At 39.1% G+C, this 20,179-nt stretch overlaps 1 protein-coding gene across 7 annotated transcripts in view; it reads right to left on the bottom strand.

Annotated features, from left to right (window-relative positions):
• NFIA (nuclear factor I A) overlaps positions 1-20,179 on the bottom strand; it is a gene marked incomplete at its 3' end in the record, with an annotated part of 398,017 nt that overhangs the window by 147,413 nt on the left and 230,425 nt on the right. For all 7 annotated transcript variants that reach the window (XM_079919085.1, XM_079919086.1, XM_079919088.1 and 4 more), the window contains one exon: positions 8,886-8,960. In XM_079919085.1, the coding sequence (XP_079775211.1) occupies positions 8,886-8,960 (75 nt within the window). The remainder of the gene's footprint in view (positions 1-8,885; positions 8,961-20,179) is intronic.

Genomic DNA, 20,179 nt, shown 5'->3' with positions numbered 1-20,179 from the left:
CAAAAAAAAAAAAAAAAAAAAAAGAGTTATAGTGAGGACAATATATTCCAGCCAAAATCTCAATAATATTTGCAGTCTTCTTGTGTCAGGCTTTTGGAAAGCCCCCAAATGCCTTTTAGTTCCCCAATGTTACCTACTGGATATGAATATCTGCTCTTTAACAACTGAGGCTTATGAGTGCATAAATGAAGATTTACTAAAAACCAACTGGCAGTAATGACCTCCAGCATACTGGAATTTTTACATCCATAATGTAAGAGAAAGCAAAATTTTCAAATACTATAGAACCAAATACTTCGAAAAACTCTGATAAAAATAACCATGGTGTGGCTGGCCACTTAAAAAGTTGTTAACGTGTCAATGTTAGACCGAGAATTTTTAAACATCTTGTTATCCATTCTATACCCTGGAAGAGAAATTCCAAGAATAATGCAGAAACATAGGCTTTGGCTGAAAACGTGTGGAATAAGAAGTTTCTGGCTTCCTAAAGCAGATGAATTAGATCTAGTATTGGCATGCTCTTTTTCTATTGGAATTACTAACTCTGAAAGGGTCACTAGAATGGTCCTTGCAATAAATTGATTTTTAGAACATGAATTCTAAAATCAGTCCTTCTTAATTTATACACACACACACACACTCAGCACATATAGACACACACACACATTTTTTTTTTTTTGCGGTACACGGGCCTCTCACTGTTGTGGCCTCTTCCGTTGCAGAGCACAGGCTCTGGATGCGCACGCTCAGTGGCCATGGCTGACGGGCCTAGCCGCTCCGCAGCACGTGGGATCTTCCCAGACCGGGGCACGAACCCGTGTCCCCTGCATCAGCAGGCGGACTCCCAACCACTGCGCCACCAGGGAAGCCCCCCCCACACATTTTTAATAAATTTGCTGATAGTGTGGTCAACTCAAGGATCTGCTGAGTGAAAGATCGAGGACAGAGGCTTTGTTCAATAATAATCATAGTAGTTACCATTGTTGAGCATCTACTATGTGCTAGACTCTTGACATTTTCTCACTTCATCCTTGAAACACTCCTGAAAGGTGTTTTTTTTTTTTTTCTTTTTTTAAACATCTTTATTGGAGTATAGTTGCTCTACAATGGTGTGTTAGTTTCTGCTTTATAACAGAGTGAATCAGCCATACATATACACATTATCTCCATATCTCCTCCCTCTTGCGTCTCCCTCCCGCCCTCCCTATCCCATCCCTCTAAGTGGTCACAAAGCACCGAACTGATCTTCCTGTGCTATGGGGCTGCTTCCCACTAGCTATCGATTCTGAAATCGATATTTCCAGCACTCAGACTTAGATCCAGCACACAACTGGTACTTAATAAATCTTTGCTGATTGAATAAATGATGGTTACCTATCAGGAGAACACATCTGAGAGGGGTTAAATGTTGCCCAAAGTCACTTGGTAAGGCCAGATCCCCAAATCTGTTATCCTGGACTATTTTATGATACCATTACGCCATCTTGCATATAGATTTTATAAATTATCCAAAGAAAAAATTACCTAGAAAAGATGAGAAATAGACAAATATATGAAAAGAGATCGTGATAACAAAATAGTATGTACATCAAGGTGTTATGTGTTTTGCTTCTCCCTGAGTCAAACCTTTACAATAAAAATGTTCATAGTCTGGTAAATTTAGTAGGAGCTTCAGCTAAGAAAAGAAAACAAGAGGCCCTCTAAATCTTGCTATGAAAACTCACTGCCAGCTCTAACCAGGAAGCCTGTGGGGGTATGAGTGTAACAGAAAGGACAAGACCTTCATGCACAGCATTGGCTGATGGGTCTGCTGATGTCATAAGCTTGTTCTTATCATAGCTCTAATTTCAGCCGACACGGTGGTCATAACACGGCTGACAGAGCCCACACCAAACACAAGGTATATGCACATTTCAATTTGTAGGTAAGGGTGGGAACACCTTCTACTTTACGTGGCTCTTTCTCTAGTGGGTGAGGAGAGTGGGACAGAAAAAAATATCATGTTTGGCCACACATACTGTGAGCCGGGATTCAGAAGAAAGAGTAGTTGACGAAAATTTCTGCTACTGCCAGTTCATTTCATTTGTTGCCAGCTTTACTGTCCAAATATTCACCCCAAATATGTCAAGAAAATTAAAAGAAAAAAAATGATACAACAAAACATCCTTTTGAAGTAACTCAATTTCAGTATTTATTTTGAAAATTTATTGAATTATAGTAGAGGAAACCCACTAAATTAAGCCAGCCAGACTGGTATTTTTCTTCCTAAGAGTATGGCAATATTTATTATTTTACCTCCCCATGAGGGGTTGATTAAAACTAGAAAATAAAACATTTGCAATGTCATAATGTATTCAGAATAAGGTGGCTTAGACAGGCAAATGAAAAAATATATAGGGCCAATCAGTATTTTCTATTCCACAATGTAACAGATTTTCTTGAAAAACTGCATTCTGGAGATAGGCATTGTGATTTTTTTAAAGGGACTCCTACTCTTTTGTCTGCTGCACACGATACCCTTACTCTGGAAGAGGTGCCATTGACTTCTACAGATAGAAAATGTGTGATGTTCATTTTAAAATTACTAGTAGAGCCTGCTATTGACCATCTAATTATGCCGAGTTCCATTTATAAACATAGCTAACCACTAAGTTTATGGAGACGTTTTGTGCTGCTTTAATAGGATATTGATCGAGAGCATAGTTGGAGTGGACTGCCATTGAATTGTATAATGGCAAACAAGAGGCAAGGTCACAGCCACTGTTCATGCTAGGGCTGCAGTGTATTTTTTATTATAATCTTTTTGTTTCTTCCTTTAATGCTCGAGCCCAAATGGTTTCTTTCGAAAGGAGAGCTTGCGTAAGAATATGACCTTATTTTTAAAAATAATTTCCAGTGCCGTGATCAAAGGTGAACCAACAGGCCACCTATTCAGAAAAGAAAGTTTCAAATCTATTCCACAACAGAGACCTAAAATCTGGCAAATAAACGGCATCCCAAAGGACCGGGACATCCGGAATCCCTTATCCTACACCAGTTTCCTCATGAGTCCTTCTCTGCAGGAACGTTTCGTAATTTTCACGTTTGGGCTTGTCCCTACCAAAGATCTTCGTTTCCTTATTGCACCGTGGAGCCCAGTTAATTCTGCTGTAGTAGCACCATCACGGCAGGTTAGACTATTGACAATAGTTCCTACTAAATGGCTGGTCAGAAAATCCAAGGGTGTGGATATGGGCCCCCAGAGACACACAAAGGACCTAGAGACTTCAGAGAGACTTCAGAGAGAATTTTACAAATGAACTGCAATCTGGATCTTCATGACAATTCTCCTGTGAGAATCCAGAAAGAGTGCACATTTCTAAGGCAGAAAACAGCCACTAGGGTGCCACCTCATGCCAGGCTGAGGCATATGCCTTGCTCCATTCACTCCCACTCTCCATTGACAAACAACTCGGGAATCCTGTAGCCACCCAGCAGCCTAGCTTTGTGGCAGAGCCAGGACGATTCAGCTGCTGGATTTTAATAGATTCTGCAGCAATGCAACAGGAACCCAAAATCAGTCTGGGTAACTGAGAGTGGTTTTCACACCCAAAGACTCTAAGGCTGGCCACAGTGTGCTGAGAACCCTGGCTTTTCAAAATTCCAGGGCCATGAAATCATACCCAGCCACGAAGTTTACTTAACCCTTGCAGCCAGCTCGGGTGTACAAACCACTGCTAGAAAATTAGAACCCGTCAGGCCAGAGTCACAATGGCCTGTGTGTATTTGCGGTTTTCCTCTTTCCCAGTGAAGTATTTAAGGTTTCAGAGTCACTCCACCAACTTCAAATAAAAGAGTCAGCACTTTAGAAGGATATGGGCAGAAGTAGTGGATTTTTTCGGGAGGATTTTCTGGGTGCATACCAGGAAGGATATTTGACAGCCTCAAAAGCACACACTTTGAGGAAAACACTGGTGCAAAATAAACAAGAGAGGGTGCTGACAGAGAGCTATCTAAGCAGCATCAATTTAGCCACCAGTAGAGTGGGCTCTCTTTGTAGCAACTTCATGGGAAAGAGACCCATCTGAAAATGCTTCTAGAAGGCTTTGTTTTAAAATGCAGCATCATGTAAGAGCCATTTCAACAGATGGTTCCTGTCTCTTTCCTCACAGTGTTATGCTAAAGCAACTTTAATGATTCTGAACCTCATCGTTAGCACTTATAAACCCCCTCCCCCAGAGCAGAGAAGACTTCTCTCTCTCTCTGGCAACGTGTCTAGTGGTCTGTATGTCACCCTCCCTCCCCCGGAACAAAGTAATAAATAACTAGAACTACTTTCAGATGGTCCTAGCACATGGAGGAAAAGGTAGGAGGAGAATGAATATACATTTACTTTTATGCTACAGTACTCTCTTTGCTGCTAAGAGAAACAGAACTCTCCTTTCTTGCCTTTCACAGAGTCTGGATGATGCAAAAAATTAAAAGGTAGGCAGGCAGAAGGTAAGGGTAAGAGGGGAATTGGTGGGAGACTGCAGCAGGAGGCCCTGATTCCAACAGCCCCGGGCATCTGAGGAGGATGATTTCATGTCAAGCAACCTTGTCGCCTGACCCTTCACCTCTGAATGTGCAAGGCTAAGCCAGCAGCTTTCTCTTGAGTTTCTCGGCCATGGCCACCCTGTAGTAACACGATTATAATCAACAAACTTAGCACAGTTATTTCAGTGAATCCTCATGAGGAAATACTGAAATAGCATCTCCCTCCTCTATTAAATTTGAAAGGAGGAAAACTAAAAACAGAAACGAACGGGAAACCTCGGGAATGTCAATATTTGTATTAGCAAATTTAAAAACTGAATTCGAAAGATCCAGAAAGAGGGAAAATTTTCAAGCTGAGGCCACCATTAGTGTGAAATTTCTGGGCCACGTATGTGGTCCCAGGTGTGACTGGGGGGACTGGGTGGGGCAGGGATAGACAGGAGGAAGTTAAGAAGAAATGTGCAGCACAGTGGAAGAAATTCTAAGACACTGAGGCCATTAGAAACATCCAGGTGAAAGGCTAAACTATGAGAAAGAGTAAAAAGATCACTTGTTGGGGGAGTGGGAAAATGAGTAGTAGGAGCACACGTGATTTGTAAGGAAGTGAGACTATTCTGTATGGTACTGTAATAGTGTAATAATATGATACTGTAATAGCCTATTCTGTATGATACTGTAAAACATTTGTCAAAACACACAGAATGTACAACACAAAGGATGAACCCTAATGTAAACTACAGACTTGAGTTAATAGTAATGTATCAATATCAGCTCACCAATTATAATAAATGTACCACACTGACAAAAGATGTTAATCATAGAGGAAACTGGGGAGGAAGCGATATTGAAAGTCTATTCATTAAAAAAAATCAAACCTGAAAACAAATCCAGGAAAAAAATTGTAATTAAGTATTTTACTTGTTTTGGTTTACCTGAAAATCATGTAAACGTTTTGTTTGATGCACATATTAACAATTGAAAAGTTTATCAACTCTCATAAGAAATGATAATTTAATAAAAGCACAGAATCTTTGGATCGTTTAGTTCTATAATGCAGTTATAGGAGAGGTCATGACAAAAATGTCTACAGGCAGCTAGCTGAGTACAGTAAAGTGAAAAGAGCAAGTTTCTTAACTTTGAGCATCACCGACTCCTTCATCTATAAAAAGGGACAATAACAGCAACCATGGGAGGACTGAATGGTGCCTAGCACAGTGCCTGGTACTTGGTGTCTGCTTGATAAATGCTGGCTACTGTAATTTTTCATAGGTTACATTATGCTCCTACCAGGGCTAACGTCATGCATTTAATCAACTTACATGCCAGTTAGCTTATTTCTATCTCAAGGTTACAGAATGCACCCCAGCCCCACTTATCTGGAAAAAGTGTCCACTGCACCTCTAGAATGGATGCTTAGCTCTTCTAATGTGGGGAGGTGGGCAGTGCCGTAAGTAATGGTTAAGGATTTTGACTCCATCATACGGTCTGAGTGTTACATCTTTCAGAAAGGTGTGTGGGTGAGGAAACACGAGCTGGGGGACACTTCCCTCATCAGCCAAGGCAATCTCGAGACACAGACCCTGAACAAACCTGGATTAAAGATCTGCAGGAGGGAGGGGGCTCTGGATGGCAGTTTGGCCAGAAGCCATGGTTGAGCTGACGCAGCCCAGTCCCACTCTTGCCAAACAGTTGCAGTCAGCATGAGGGCATGTGTGAGTGAGTCCTAGAGCAATTACACAGCAGTGTACAGAATCGAAAAGCATTCAAGGGCCGAAGGATGCTCGCTATGCCAGGCATCAGCAACACAGCCCTCTAAACAGGGACAGGAAACAAACCAGGTCCCTCTGTAGATTCAGTGTGTGGTCCAGCCATACCCCCTGGCAATCTCGAAGCCAGGTTGAGAATTCCCTTGGCAACCACGTGTGGTAGACTGAATGGAAATCTAGTCAAGCTTGGAACTGATAAGGCTTGGGATATAAGACCTTAAAGGGACACAGAGACAGTGGAAGAAGGATGAGATTCTGGGGATGGTTCTGAGCAGTGAAGGCCTTCACATGCAAACCCCCAGGCCTCAGGACACTGATGGTAATGAAGACTAAATGTAAGTATTACAGCAGCAAGGGTAGAATTAAAAAGGTCTTGTGCACCAATCTTAAAAGGGTTTTCTTTTCACTCATTAAGACTATGATTAGATCCCAGTAAGGGCTCTATGAATGAATATATGCCCCAGTAATGCCATGAGGACAGTTATACTCTAATACATATACTCTATATTACTCTTATTATTAAAATTGCAAGAAAAATGTACGATGATGATCACCTTTTAAAGATCTTAAAAAAGTAAAAATATATACATACAAATGCATTTTTATTTGTCTACGGCAAATAACTGGGTCATCGGCTGTGCTAGGGCAGTACGTATCCTCCAAGTTAACAAGGCAATCTTCTCTCCAGCTCGCTGGTTGGTACTCTAAGCACACTTCATCTTATGGCAACAGCTTCGCCATTCCAAGTCATACCTCGCTGCTCATAATGCTTCATTCTTTAGGGTTCTGACCCCCTACACCAGCACATCCCAGCATTAACCAAGGGTTCCCGACTGTAGAATTCTAACACCCATGGTTACCTGCCTGCTGTTTTCCCTGTCTAGTCTCAGGTTGTAGATTTCTTCAAGTTCCTTTGGGCTAGTCTAAGAGTACAGATTGAACTGCTATAAGACTTAGCTTAACTTTTTACCCACTTGTTTGACTTTGGAAAAATGACTTAACTAGACCCTCGATTTAACTCATTTGTAAAAATGAGAGTAATTTCTTAATCTCACATGTTTATTGCAAGGATTAATTTTATGTAACATACATGAAAGCCTAGCACAGTGCTTGGCGGATAGACTCTCCCTCCACCCTCAGATCCCCTGCCCACACCTTGTATCCCACTTTCTGGATTTTTAAGAAATAAGAACAGACAAGAACCTGAGCCTGTGAGATCGGGATGGCTGGGCTTGCTTGACCTGACATCTTGTCATGAGATTGACTTGCTTACTCGGTCAAGCTTGCAAGACTGTAATACAGTGAATGGAGGGTATGAACTTGAAATAAAAATATTTATTTTTACTCCACCTCATTCCACAAAGAATTTGATGCAGCTTGAAACCAATTTCAACAATGTAAATTTTATCCACCAGTGGTATTTTGAAGTTGAAGGGGGATAAAAAATAAAATTTTAGGGCTTCCCTGGTGGCGCAGTGGTTGGGAGTCCGCCTGCCGATGCAGGGGACACGGGTTCGTGCCCCGGTCCGGGAAGATCCCACATGCCGTGGAGTGCCTGGGCCTGTGAGCCATGGCCACTGAGCCTGCGTGTCTGGAGCCTGTGCTCCGCAACGGGAGAGGCCACAACAGTGACAGGCCCACATACCGCAAAAAAATAAATAAATAAATAAAAATAAAATTTTAATATTTAGTATAATTTTCCTTGGTATTGGGACCTAGAACACCATAGTCATTGTAGATACACTTTTTTAATGTTAGCCAGAAACTTTTATTTTAATCCATTAAGCACAGTAGGCACAATGCCTAAGGCCTATGATCTTTTCAAGGCCTGCAAAGTTGTTTGAAGTGTGATGAAAATTATTATTATTAGTTTTTTGAAGTATAATTGATGTATGACATTATGTTAGTTTCAGGGGTAATATAGGTAGGGTTTTAAATAAAAACAAAGATGTTTTTGTGGGTAATATAGGTAGGGTTTTAAATAAAAACAAAGATGTTTTTGTGGGTAATATAGGTATGGTTTTAAATAAAAACAAAGAGTGTGTGTGTGGGGGAGTGTGTGTGTTTACATGGGGTGGAGGGAGGGAGAAGGAGAATCCTATACTTTCTCCTTGGACTGTCTGGATTATGTCATAGCAAAAATACAATCAATGACCCTTTGATCAATGGAACAGGGTGGTGACAGGTACTCTTAATTCACTGTTGTTGGTGATTATTGACAAGCTGGTAATGATCATGCTGCACGGTGTCACTCATGCTAAGGGCATTAGCATTCTTTAAAGGTCAAAACCAAATTCTTTTAAAACTCAGAATTTCTTAGAAATCCAGGAAGCCTCAATTTTTTTAAAACAGGTTCACACTATAGACTAGGGACTATGTGAGACACTCAGGATTTCAGTTCTTTCCCTGTGTCTCACATTAAAATGATATTAATTTTTCCTGACTTAAATTCTTGGCTGTCAAACAAACTACGTGGCAAAATTCTTCCAGTGGGAGTATGAAAAGGAGATTCTGAAAGGTATTTATGTCTTTAGGAGGCCTAGGCAAAAGGTAAGCACAAACCCAAGGCAAATCTGTACCAAATCAAAGCAAAATTATACTTACTCTGTGACACTCTTACTAGCTCAGTCACACTAAAAACCCCTGATGTGACAAAACTGTCCTGGAAGCCCAAATGTCCTGGGGAAACAAAAACAAAAGAAGCGAAGTGTCATAAATAGAAGACATCTGACAAGAGAATTTCAAGTATTAGTTTCATTGTGATCAAAAAATGTGAAGTGTAATTTCATATTCTGCTCTAGTTAGAGTCACGTAGGAGGGTAGAGTCATTTAGTTACGTAGATGGTTTTTTGGTTTGAATCTTTGAATCTGGAGCTTATGGAAAGCTACGACACAACAACTGGGTGATTTTTGAAATGGTTAAAAAAAAAAGTTCAACAGGAAATCTGAAACAAAAGACGATTTAAAATAAATGGTTACCTTGGCTGACCTCTGAGACCTTCACAACCGGGATGAAAACAGCCTACCTAAGAATCAGCTAGGATAGCTAAATTCCCTAACAGTTTTTAAACATTGTTCTCTAAAGAAACATCTAATCGGGATTAGCTATCCATTCCTTCAAACCAAACAAGATTTAAAGATGTTCCCCCTTCATTTCTACAGGCACCATAGCGTGAATCCTTAAGAAGTCAGACTGCAAAAGACAAGCCCCAACCCTTGAAACATAAACACAAATTCTTCTGAGCACAAATAAAACTTTATATTTGTTTTGAGACAAGAGTTTTTTGTGGAGGGGTGGGTTGAACCTTATTTTTTGAGAAAAGATAATAAATTAATTGTTCAAAATGACTTACTCTTTGATTTCTGTATCTGCTTTATTTTTGCTGGATATAATTTCCTTTAAGATATCTGATATTACATCTAATTGTCAACTGCTTATTTATTTTTATGGTATATACAGGAACATATTTATAAATGGCAAGGAATACATAATTTATGAATGTCATTTCCCTCTCTGCCTCCAAAGTCTTCTGATTCTGAGTCTCACAGGTAGCATCTAGTTGAGGGATCTGTTTATAGGGCTAGTGTAATCTGCTTTAAAATTAGGGTCAAGGAAAAGTAGTGGGCTGAAGGGATTTTTTTTTTAAATAAGTGTTCTTTGAAATAAGAAACATACTTTTAAGAAACGCAATGTAAGAAATAGGACTAGTCTGAATGTACAACAAACAATCAATAAATAAGATTTATGTTATTGATAAAAGCAAGATTTCGCCCACTACTAAAAGGAAGCAGGTTTACCTGTGGCACAGTTTATGCACCAATAAATTTGTTAAATATCATGCACATAAACACATGCAAAAAAAATCACCATGCTTTGTAGAATTATAAAGGGACCTACAAATTATTCTTTTTCTTTTGGTTACATTGGACTTTTGCATAAGAAACATGTTTTGGCTGAGAATTAAAAGACAATTTTCAGTCAATTTTGATATCAAACATACAATCTATGATATTTTAGATGAAGCGGCTCTAATTTTTAGAATATACAATAATCATAACTTGCTTTTTTAAAATAAAATGGCACGATGTGTGGTGACGGATGTTAACTGGACTTTATTGGGCTGATCATTTCGCAGTACATACAAATTGAATCACTGTGTTGTACACTTGAAACTCATAGAATGTTTATGCCAATTATATCTTAATAAAAAAAAGAAAAACAGAATCATGTATATATACCACAATTTTTTAAAAAGGCAAAATTCATTTGAAGAAGGGCCTAAGAAATTTCATCTCTTCAAACAACCCACACCCAGGTATTTAGTTGACTTCTACTTGGTAAGTGCCTGAGGTGTTGTCTCTTGGGTTAAAAGAACTGAGAAGTAAAAATAAATAAATAAATAAACAAGCAAATAAATAAATAAATATTTCTAACAAAGTCTTGGCAAAACAGCACAATATCTCTTTCTACTGTGACAATGTTAACATCACATTTATCCCACAGACCATAACAAAGGAAATCCAACCACAACGTACATTAAGTTTGACTTAAGACCCATATAACAATAGCAAGGAAATTCAGAACTGAGTGGGAAAATCTGGGTTGATCTCCAGCTCTTGCTCATCTCTGTCTGCGTCACTTGCTTGCGGGCTGATACTTGTTTCAGTTCCAACCTGTGAAATTCCTTATTTTAAGGATGACTTAAAATGAATTTCTGAACAGAGTGAATGTGAACGTACTTTAATCCTGCCACCGGAAAAAGCAACCAATCTATTTTGAAAACTTAGTTTCGTTTAGCATAAGGACTTGGGAGGGGGAAACCTGAGTGTTCATCCATTCAAACCATCATCCTCTCCGGATTGTTCCTTTTCTTTTGTCCACCTCTTAAATACTGGTGTTCTCCAGCATCTGTACTCATCTCTCCTTATATATATATTCCCTATGTTATTTTCTTTATTTCCATGATATCAGCTACCAAGCTTGACTGTGATATTTGTGAAACTAGAAAAATGTTTGCTTGCTTCACCACTGTATTTAATACTTGGGACACAGCAGTTAGTAAGTGCAGATTTGTTGAATCAGTGCATGAATGAATCTATAGGCCAATGACTCTCAAATCTTTATCTTTTGCCAAGATCTCTCTCCTGGGCTCCAAACCCATAAATCAAAATGTTTATTAGATATTTCTATCCAGATAGCCCACGGGTATCCTCAGACCAAACATGTCCAAAGCCGAGTTCCTTTTCTTCTCTCCAAAAACCTGTTCTTACTCTTTTGAATTCCCTACTTCAATGAACCATCCACTGTTCATCTCATTTTCTGTTTGGTGTCATCCCTGAATCTTGCCTCTTACAAACACTCATGTCCAACGAATCTCCACTGATTCCATTTCATACTGTTTCTTCACTCCATGTATATCTCCATCTCTCCCTTCCAACTGTGGCCCTGGCTCTTCCTACTTCTCACCAGCATGATAGGACAATCTCCTACATTCTCTGTCATCAGCCTTGGCTTCTCCTCTCATCTGCTCCCCACTCTGCAGCCAGAGCTGTCTCCCTGATGGGCAAATCTGATGATTTATTCAGCAAATACTTCTTGAGCACCTCCCGTGTGCCAGGCATTGGGCCAAGGGCTTGAGACACAGTCCCTACCTTCAGGAAATTTACAGTCTAGGATTAGACACAGCTGAAAATCTAAAGCAGATGAATTATTTTAAAAATCATAAAGGGAATAAATAATATGAAGGAAACAAATAAGAAAAACTTTAGAAACAGTGGCCAGGGAAGGTCTCTCTTAAGAGCTGACATCTGAAAGATACTAAGGAGACAGCCCGGAAAAGAAGGAGGAAGAGCTCTTAAGGCAGAGGGACTGGCATGTTCAAAGGCCCTGAGGTAGAAAAGAACAAGGTGTTGAGGAATCTGAGATAAACGCAATGTGTTCAGAGCTCACTGTCCTGTCAGAAATCTTGCAAGAGCCCCACAGAGTGTTCAGGGTTTAGTACAAACTCCTTCACGTGGCGTACGACCTCCACACCCCCTCCGTTTTCCTCTTCAGGCTCATTTTCTATCCCTTGTCTTTCTCTTCCAGCCCTACCTCTTGGCCGAAAGGAATACATGCTCCTCCCTGAAATGTCGTGTCCTTCATACCCTTTGTTTGTCCACCGCCTACTTGTCCTTTAAATCTCAGCTTTGTTGTCATCTCTATCAAAAACCTTCCCTGGTTACCCCCACTGCTGGCGAAGACTTCTTTTCTCTTTTCTCAATATTCTCCTGGTGTACTAAGCTCTAACCTAGGACTTAGCACACTGAATTGTAATTTTGTCTTTTTCTCACATTAGACTGTGAGCCCTCTGCGGGAATAGAGAGCATCTTCTGCGTCTCCAGCCCTTCAGGTCTTAACTCAGTGTCTGGTATGCAGTACGCACTCCAGACATGCCTCTGAATGAACACAACTCAAATTGGGTTCAATATGCTTTCTTTCCTTTTTTATAAAAACGTTAACAGAACTTCTTATTTGTCTCTTTTTCTCTCTCACCTCTAGCAATGAAATCAAGCCAACGTGCACCTAAACACTATTAAAATAAATTATCAAAATAGTTCCTCCCAACTAAACAGGACAAGGACAGGATGGGCAAACCACTTACACAAAGCTTCCAATCGAGATGGTGCTATCAGTTTCCCTGATGAGAAATGTCTGGGGTTGTCCTATTGTTGTGTTTATGGTTAATATTTTTGGGAGACCAAATAAAAACACAGATAAAGGGCAGCATTATATAATGGACATAAGGGGTGGATCTAGTCCCACACTAAAGCTAGGATTTTGTGTCACCCTGAAAGTCACTGCAAAAATAACAATTGGATCCTCCTTTCCCTTCCAGCAACCTGCCTCCTAAAGCCATTTTAATAGAATATGTGTAATTTAGAAGATGAAATATATGTCAAGGTACAATAACCAGAAAAATAACAATAAAGAGTAGAATTACTTCACAAACTCTGAAGCCACCATCCCTTTACAGTATCATGAGATTATCAGATTGCCTTGACTATTTCATGTTTATAATAAGTCCCCAAGGAAAGGCCAGTGTAAACACTCCATGTAACTTTAAATGACTATGAAACTGGTTTTGTTCCTTCACCAATTATTTGGAAACCCAGTGATGAACTCTAGAAGAAGATAGCAACGAGAAATGAAACCTGAGAAATGATGGAAAAAATGACACAGCTAGCGTAATTACTAAGCAAACCTGAGCAGATTAGTATTTCGTTCTTACTAACACAAACCAAATCACAAAAATGACTTTCAGGGAAATAACACCCATCTTGATGTTCTACTTTATTGCAAGATGAGAGAAAAACAGAAAAGGCAATAAAAAGGCAAATTCAAGTACGTAATTCAGAATTCAGACGTTAGCATTAAAAGATCTTCAGATAGAAAGCTGATTAAACATTCCCAAAAGGTCCCAAGATTTATGTTTTGAATAGGGCCTCTCAGAAATGAATGCAAAACATATACTTTCGTTAAGTATGTCTTAGGTGAAAAGCCAGACTGCACACTGATCTGACTCTCTCCAATTCTGAACTACTGTTCAGGAGTAATTGTACAGGACATTGAAATAAGGAGCAGATTCTTTCTCATTTTAGATAAAATGGCTAAAATAGTTCCCTCACTGAAGTCTTGTTCAATGAATTTCCAATTACAGTACAGGTTTCAATACCTGGAGTCAGTCATACTCACAGTGGGGAGAGATTAGGCTTTCCAGAGAGGCAGAAATATAAAAAGCTAAATTCTGTTATGGGTGGTTAGGAGAAGCATCTCTCTTTACCTTGATGATATCAGCAGTTATTATGGAAAATGCCATTATATGGGAACCAAATCTTATCTCATGAAGGGACTGCACATCTATCTACCTCTTAAAGGAAAAAAAGTTCGATTTGCAGAGACACAGGTAACCTTGCAGAACCTTCACATGTTGGAGAAGGAACAGACAAACCATCTGGAGGGCTGGTCTTTAAAGAAAGTTGAAATGCCCATGAAACAGAGTTAATGTATCTGAGGAGGAAAGTTTATACATGAGGTGGTATGTTTGTTTGTCCTGTCGGAAGAGCAAAAGCTCTCAGTTCTAAATTATCAAACCTCATCTGGCCAGTAGATGTAGGCCAACTGCAGTACACAGGTCATTTCACCACAAAGAATGTACAGCCCGCCTTCCGTATAGGGGGTTCAGAACCTGTGGATACTGAGGGCCAACTGTGCCATTTTACACAAGGAACTTGAGCATCTGAGCATTCTGGTATCCACGGCGGTCCTGGAACCAACATCCACGCATATGGAGGGACGAGTGTATCTCTAGTCTGTTCTCCCATGGTAAACATGGTCCCGTCACTGGTAAGCCAGGCCAATGTCTGGGACTTTTCATGCTTGGGTCTGGGCTCCTCAAAGAGAAAAGAGCTCCCTCAATGTCAGGCCATCTACATTCCATAAGTACTTGGGACTGTCTGTGACATGAAGACCCTGAGCTAAATCCCAAAGACATTGCTCTCACAGAACTCACGTTCTCCTGCTCCTAAAGAGAAGTTGACCTCATCAACTGTTCCTCCCTGGAATTTTCATTCCTCCTTCGGTGAGCTCCCCATTGGCTTATGAGCCGCGTGAAGGGAGGGAACGTGGCTCCTTCCTCTTCCCCGTCCCCCCAGTTCAGTCCATACTTAGCAGCTGTGCTCAATCAATACTGTTGAGTAGACCTTCAGCTTGACGTGCCTTCTGTCATAGGCTCTTTCTCTTTATTTGACAGTGATTTGTTTTCCTGTTGCCCTTCAGCACTCCTACAACAAACCAGGTAAGAGCAGGCTGTGTCTCCTGATCTGACAATGCCCACAGGGCCCAGCACAATCTCTGCTTCTAGGTGTGTAATGAATATTGATTCAGTGATTCAGATGAGCGCCTTGAGATACCCTCATTTAGTAGCCCTTTAAAGCACAATGTAAATTATTTTAGCTTACGTCCAGTCACATTTTCCTTCTATACTTGTATTTTGGAGTATCTTAGAAAACAGGTTGTTGTTTTTTTTTTAAGGTGGGGTGGAGGTATATTTCCACTGATCCATTAAGCCCGAATTTTAATATTTTGGTCTGCAGACAAAGACAGAGCCCATGGGATGGGAAAGCAATAAGACAGAGGAAGCTGGGACCCTGAATGATGGTGTGAAGTGGAACCCCCCTGCCAACTTAGCCTGTCATCTGGAACAATTACAAAAAGAAAAATAGATTTTAATGTACTTTAACCACGTATTTTTTTGGTCTCTGTTATAGCAGCCTAGTACTTAACCTAACCAACGTAAGTGCCAGTCTTTCCCTTTTGAATTGAAAGTGCTACAAATTAGCAGCCCAAGGGCCAACTTCAGTCTGCAAACACATTTTGCTTGGCTAGCAGAGTACTAATTTTTTTTTTTTTTTTTTTGCATACAAAGGTTTTTAAACTGAGAGCAAGCTTACAAATATACCACACTCCCCAATACTCTTTATTGTATTTTATTTATTTAAGTGTTCTGTAAGGCCCTTCTAGGCAAAGAAATTTGTGACGCCAGCTAGGTATCTTTTCTCCACTTTAATCTACTAGCACAATAGGGAGAGAATGCACGGATGGTTGGTGTGTTTTGTCTGATAATAAAGCCATCAGTATTTCATGATTTCTTCGAGAGTTAAGTTTAGATTTCTTAGCTAGGTATTTAAAGCCCTTCAAAATCTGGCCTCTAATACACCTTCTCAGCATTTCAGGTAGTAGTTCCAATACCACCCAAATACATACTCTCTGTGTTGCAGCCAAGATGTCCCACCTGCTCTTCTCCAAATACTGTTCCATCCTCCATATCAGGGTTCATATCAGCACTTCCCAAACCGTGCTATGTAGAATAGTCCCCCAAAATGCTCTACCACAAACGAATTAAAAACAAAGACACAAATACATATTAAATAAAGATTTCCACAGTAAAATAAGTTCAGAAAACATTATCACACCCACCCTTGGAGAATGATGAGGAAAAATTACATATTAAAGCCTCTGAAAGTTCCTGCAATAAACAAACTTTCTTAATATCATTTAACTCACGATTTCCTAAATACTTTGACAAGGATACCATTTGTTTTTTGGCAAATGTTGTTCTGTTAATACACTATTCTGCTCCTTTTCCTATTTTCCCCATTTGGTTTATGTACCAATGTGCCAAGGGGAAAGCAGAATCTGAACTCTCTGAGCTTATTAATTAACACATTTAAGGCAAGGCTCAAGGATATTCCACGTCTTAACTTGCAATCACTTTAAAATATCTACATTAGGGAAATGGATCAAGCTGGTAACAGGTATTATAAAGTTAAGCTACCTAGCTGAAAAATTTTTCCATAGAACAACTCTAGGTAGCATTAATTTTCATCAAAACCATAGCTTTCATTTATTCAGTATTTACTACGTGTTTGGCACTCTGCTAAACACTTTAGTCATATTAGCTCTAATTCTTCCTGCAACTCTGTGTAGTTGGCAATATTCTGATTTTACAGAAAAGGAAGCTTAAGCTCAATGAGGTTGACTTGCCTAAGGTCACACAGCTAGTGGCAGAATTAGGATTAGAACACAGGTTTGTTTAGTTATCTTTATATAATGAATTTTATTGCATTTTAATCCAACAAATATAATGCTAGAGACTTGATTATCCAATCTAGCCCAGAGGCCTTATCACATCTTTTTACCAATTCCTGCAGTTAATAAGGGAAGAGTAGTATTTCATTAAATTAAATTTCATGGTTCGACTTTACATAAAGAGGGTTTATGAATTTGAGTTACAAGTGATTAAGCATTTAATTAAAGGACTATGTCTAATAGATATCAAAACGCCTAAATAAAAAGTGAAAAAAGATTTTTACCTATTTGTATGTTTAGAAATACTGGATGCATGACATCACAGAATGAACTGGAAATGAAGGGATCTTAAAGATCATTAGTAATGGAGTAATCATTGTGTCATAAAGAATTTTAGACTAATAAAATAATGAGGTTTGGTTTTTAAAAAATAATTCATTAATATGTTTGCCTTCCTATAACTTCACCTCATTAGCCCCTGGAACAGGCAGAATAAATGTAATCTCCCTTCCATTTTGCTACCCTTCAAATATATGAAGACAGTCCCTGAGCCCCGCTCTCTCCCCCAGGCTAAACATTCTTCCTTTCATTCTTTTGTCATGTCAGCAAATTAATTTTCCCGTTGCCCCTAAACATTTAGAATTATACATATATTATACCTATAATAAGCAGAAATAGATATTTTGTAAGTGGACCCAGCTACAAATTAGCTTTGTACAAGAACAGAGAAACACTTGCTTTAGGGAATTTTTTTTCAAAGCACCGTAAAAAAAACAAAGTTTTGCTTCATGTTAGAAAAAGTAAGTTCCAGTATATTAGCATAATAAGATTAGTATTTTATAAATATTTGAAAATTAATGTTTTGTTTTGTTTTTTGTGTGTGTGGTACGCGGGCCTCTCACTGTTGTGGCCTCTCCCGTTGCGGAGCACAGGCTCCGGATGCGCAGGCTCAGCAGCCGTGGCTCACGGGCCCAGCTGCTCCGCGGCATGTGGGATCTTCCCGGACCGGGGCACGAACCCGTGTCCCCTTCATCGGCAGGCGGACTCCCAACCACTGCGCCACCAGGGAAGCCCAATGTTGTTATTTTTAATGCATCATAAACTTAAAAGTATTTCATAATTAACCTGGTTTTGAACTAAAAGGGGTTTTTAAGCAACCTTATTGTTTCTATGTTCTGAATCAAAGTTTTCTCTAAACTTGGACAGTAACGACTGTTAATCTGCAAACAGATCAAGCTATTTGTAATAGCTTCAGTGTCTGCTTATAAACTCTTACATATACTAGAGAAAAAAAAAAGGAAATGCATTCTCTGAATACATCAGAAACTGATTATCTTAAATGAAACAGACATGAAACTGTATCACCCGAGGGCTACCCTGGTTTATGGATGTAAAACAGAAAAAAAAAAAAAATTAATGCCCATTATTCTGTTCTTCCTTTTTAGGTTTAATTCTCATTGCTGTGAAAACATTCACAGAGAGCCCTCTTTGCTAAACCACCTGAGGACACATGCAATGACAAGGAAAGAAGATGACCAGGGGCCATGTGCTAATTTTAAGACACTTAACACTGATTTTGGTTCACCAAGGATGGAAAGAAAAATCATTGATGAACTGAAGCAATATATTTTAAAAGAATTCTTGCAATGACTTGTCCAAGACTACAAAAAGAAAAAAAAAATTACAAATAGGTAGGTCCCATTTTCTAAATATATAATAAAATTAGTTAATGTTTAGAACCACAAAATACAAAGAGCTTCCATCCTTTTTAAAGTCATTTTTTTGTGCAATTCCTACTCACCCAGCAATTACTTAGCTACTGATGCCATAATTCACAGCATTTATTAAATTATAGGATCTATATTATACATTTCTGCAGATACCACGGCATGCCACAAATTGTGCAGGCCACTAGACTTTGAAGTTCGCTGGCTCAGCACAAACACAAAGTGTTTTAGAAGTAGCAGAAAATTCTTTGTGAAATATAACAGAATGAATTAGACTGTTCAGGCCATGTCGTGTTAGCACAATGGGGGAACACTTTTAAGACTTTAAAGTCATGTAATACAATTCTAGCCTGGATTTTTCTTGTTAGAAAAAGTAGAATGGGAGTGATTGGAAGAGAAAAGGGCCAATATTTGACAACAGAAATCAGCATAACCTTTTAACTGCAGCAGCCATGGGTGACTGCCCTTTGACCTTGAAAGATTATGTGGGATTTCAATGACAACAGCTGGAAGTGAGCATGTGTGAATGGAGAACACAGATCTGAGGCCTGGTACAAAAGGCTGCACAATCTCTGCCCAGATCAGAGTGCTGATTAGAAATTGTTTCCTGCTCCTGGCTTAATAGAGTGTGATAATGAAAGTTTTTTTTTTTTTAATTCTTCCAGCAAGAAATCATTGGTAGATTTCTTCCATACCTACTCTCCCCCTTCAGCCCCTCAAATCTTCTGGGCTTCTATTTATAACAGCCCCATCTTTCTTAAGGACATAGTTAAAAACAAAACTTTGTTTCACAAGATACCTCTCACAGACAAAATTTCTTTAAGTTCCTGACTTTTTCTCCTGAGTTTTAAAATAACCTCTGGCATTTCACGCAGAGTATCATTATTTTTTGTTTAAGGATCTGTCATACATACACACACACACACACACACACACACACGCACACACATGCACACACAGACACAACTTAAATGAGAGTTCAGTGAAAGCAGGAACTGTATCTATCTCATCTTTTTAATTCCACCATTTATACAGTGATTAGCATATGGTGGGTCCTCACTATTTGTATGACAATGGAACACAGAAATGAAGTATTTATTCTTATCCATTTATTCTTTTTATTCTTCTTGGGATATAAAGGTAGGTTCCCACACAAACATTTAATAATATCACCTTTTTCTTCAACAATTTTCACATATAAATTAGCAAGTTTTTGTTACATCTTTAGGTATGTTTACTCAACAAGAATTTATGAAAAAGATGAGTTAATTACTTCCTTTCAAAGATAAGGTAACTTAACTTAGTAGATATAGAGATTTGACTGCTTGGTGAATGTGGTCATTTTGATCCATAAGACCCTCAATGAATGACATTCATTGAGCTGAAATGTACATAAACTGATGCAGGTGCAATCTCAAATTTCTATGCGGAATCCCCATACTTGCTGACATTGTTCTGAAACCACCCGAACGATGCCACATGATTACTGAAAGGACACTGAGTTATGACTCATTTATGTTGTTTTGGTTTTACCATACACT

The sequence above is a fragment of the Stenella coeruleoalba genome (assembly GCF_951394435.1).
Source record: "Stenella coeruleoalba genome assembly, chromosome: 1".
Classification (NCBI taxonomy): Eukaryota; Metazoa; Chordata; class Mammalia; order Artiodactyla; family Delphinidae; genus Stenella; species Stenella coeruleoalba.
This window is presented reverse-complemented; position numbering and strand designations above follow the sequence as displayed.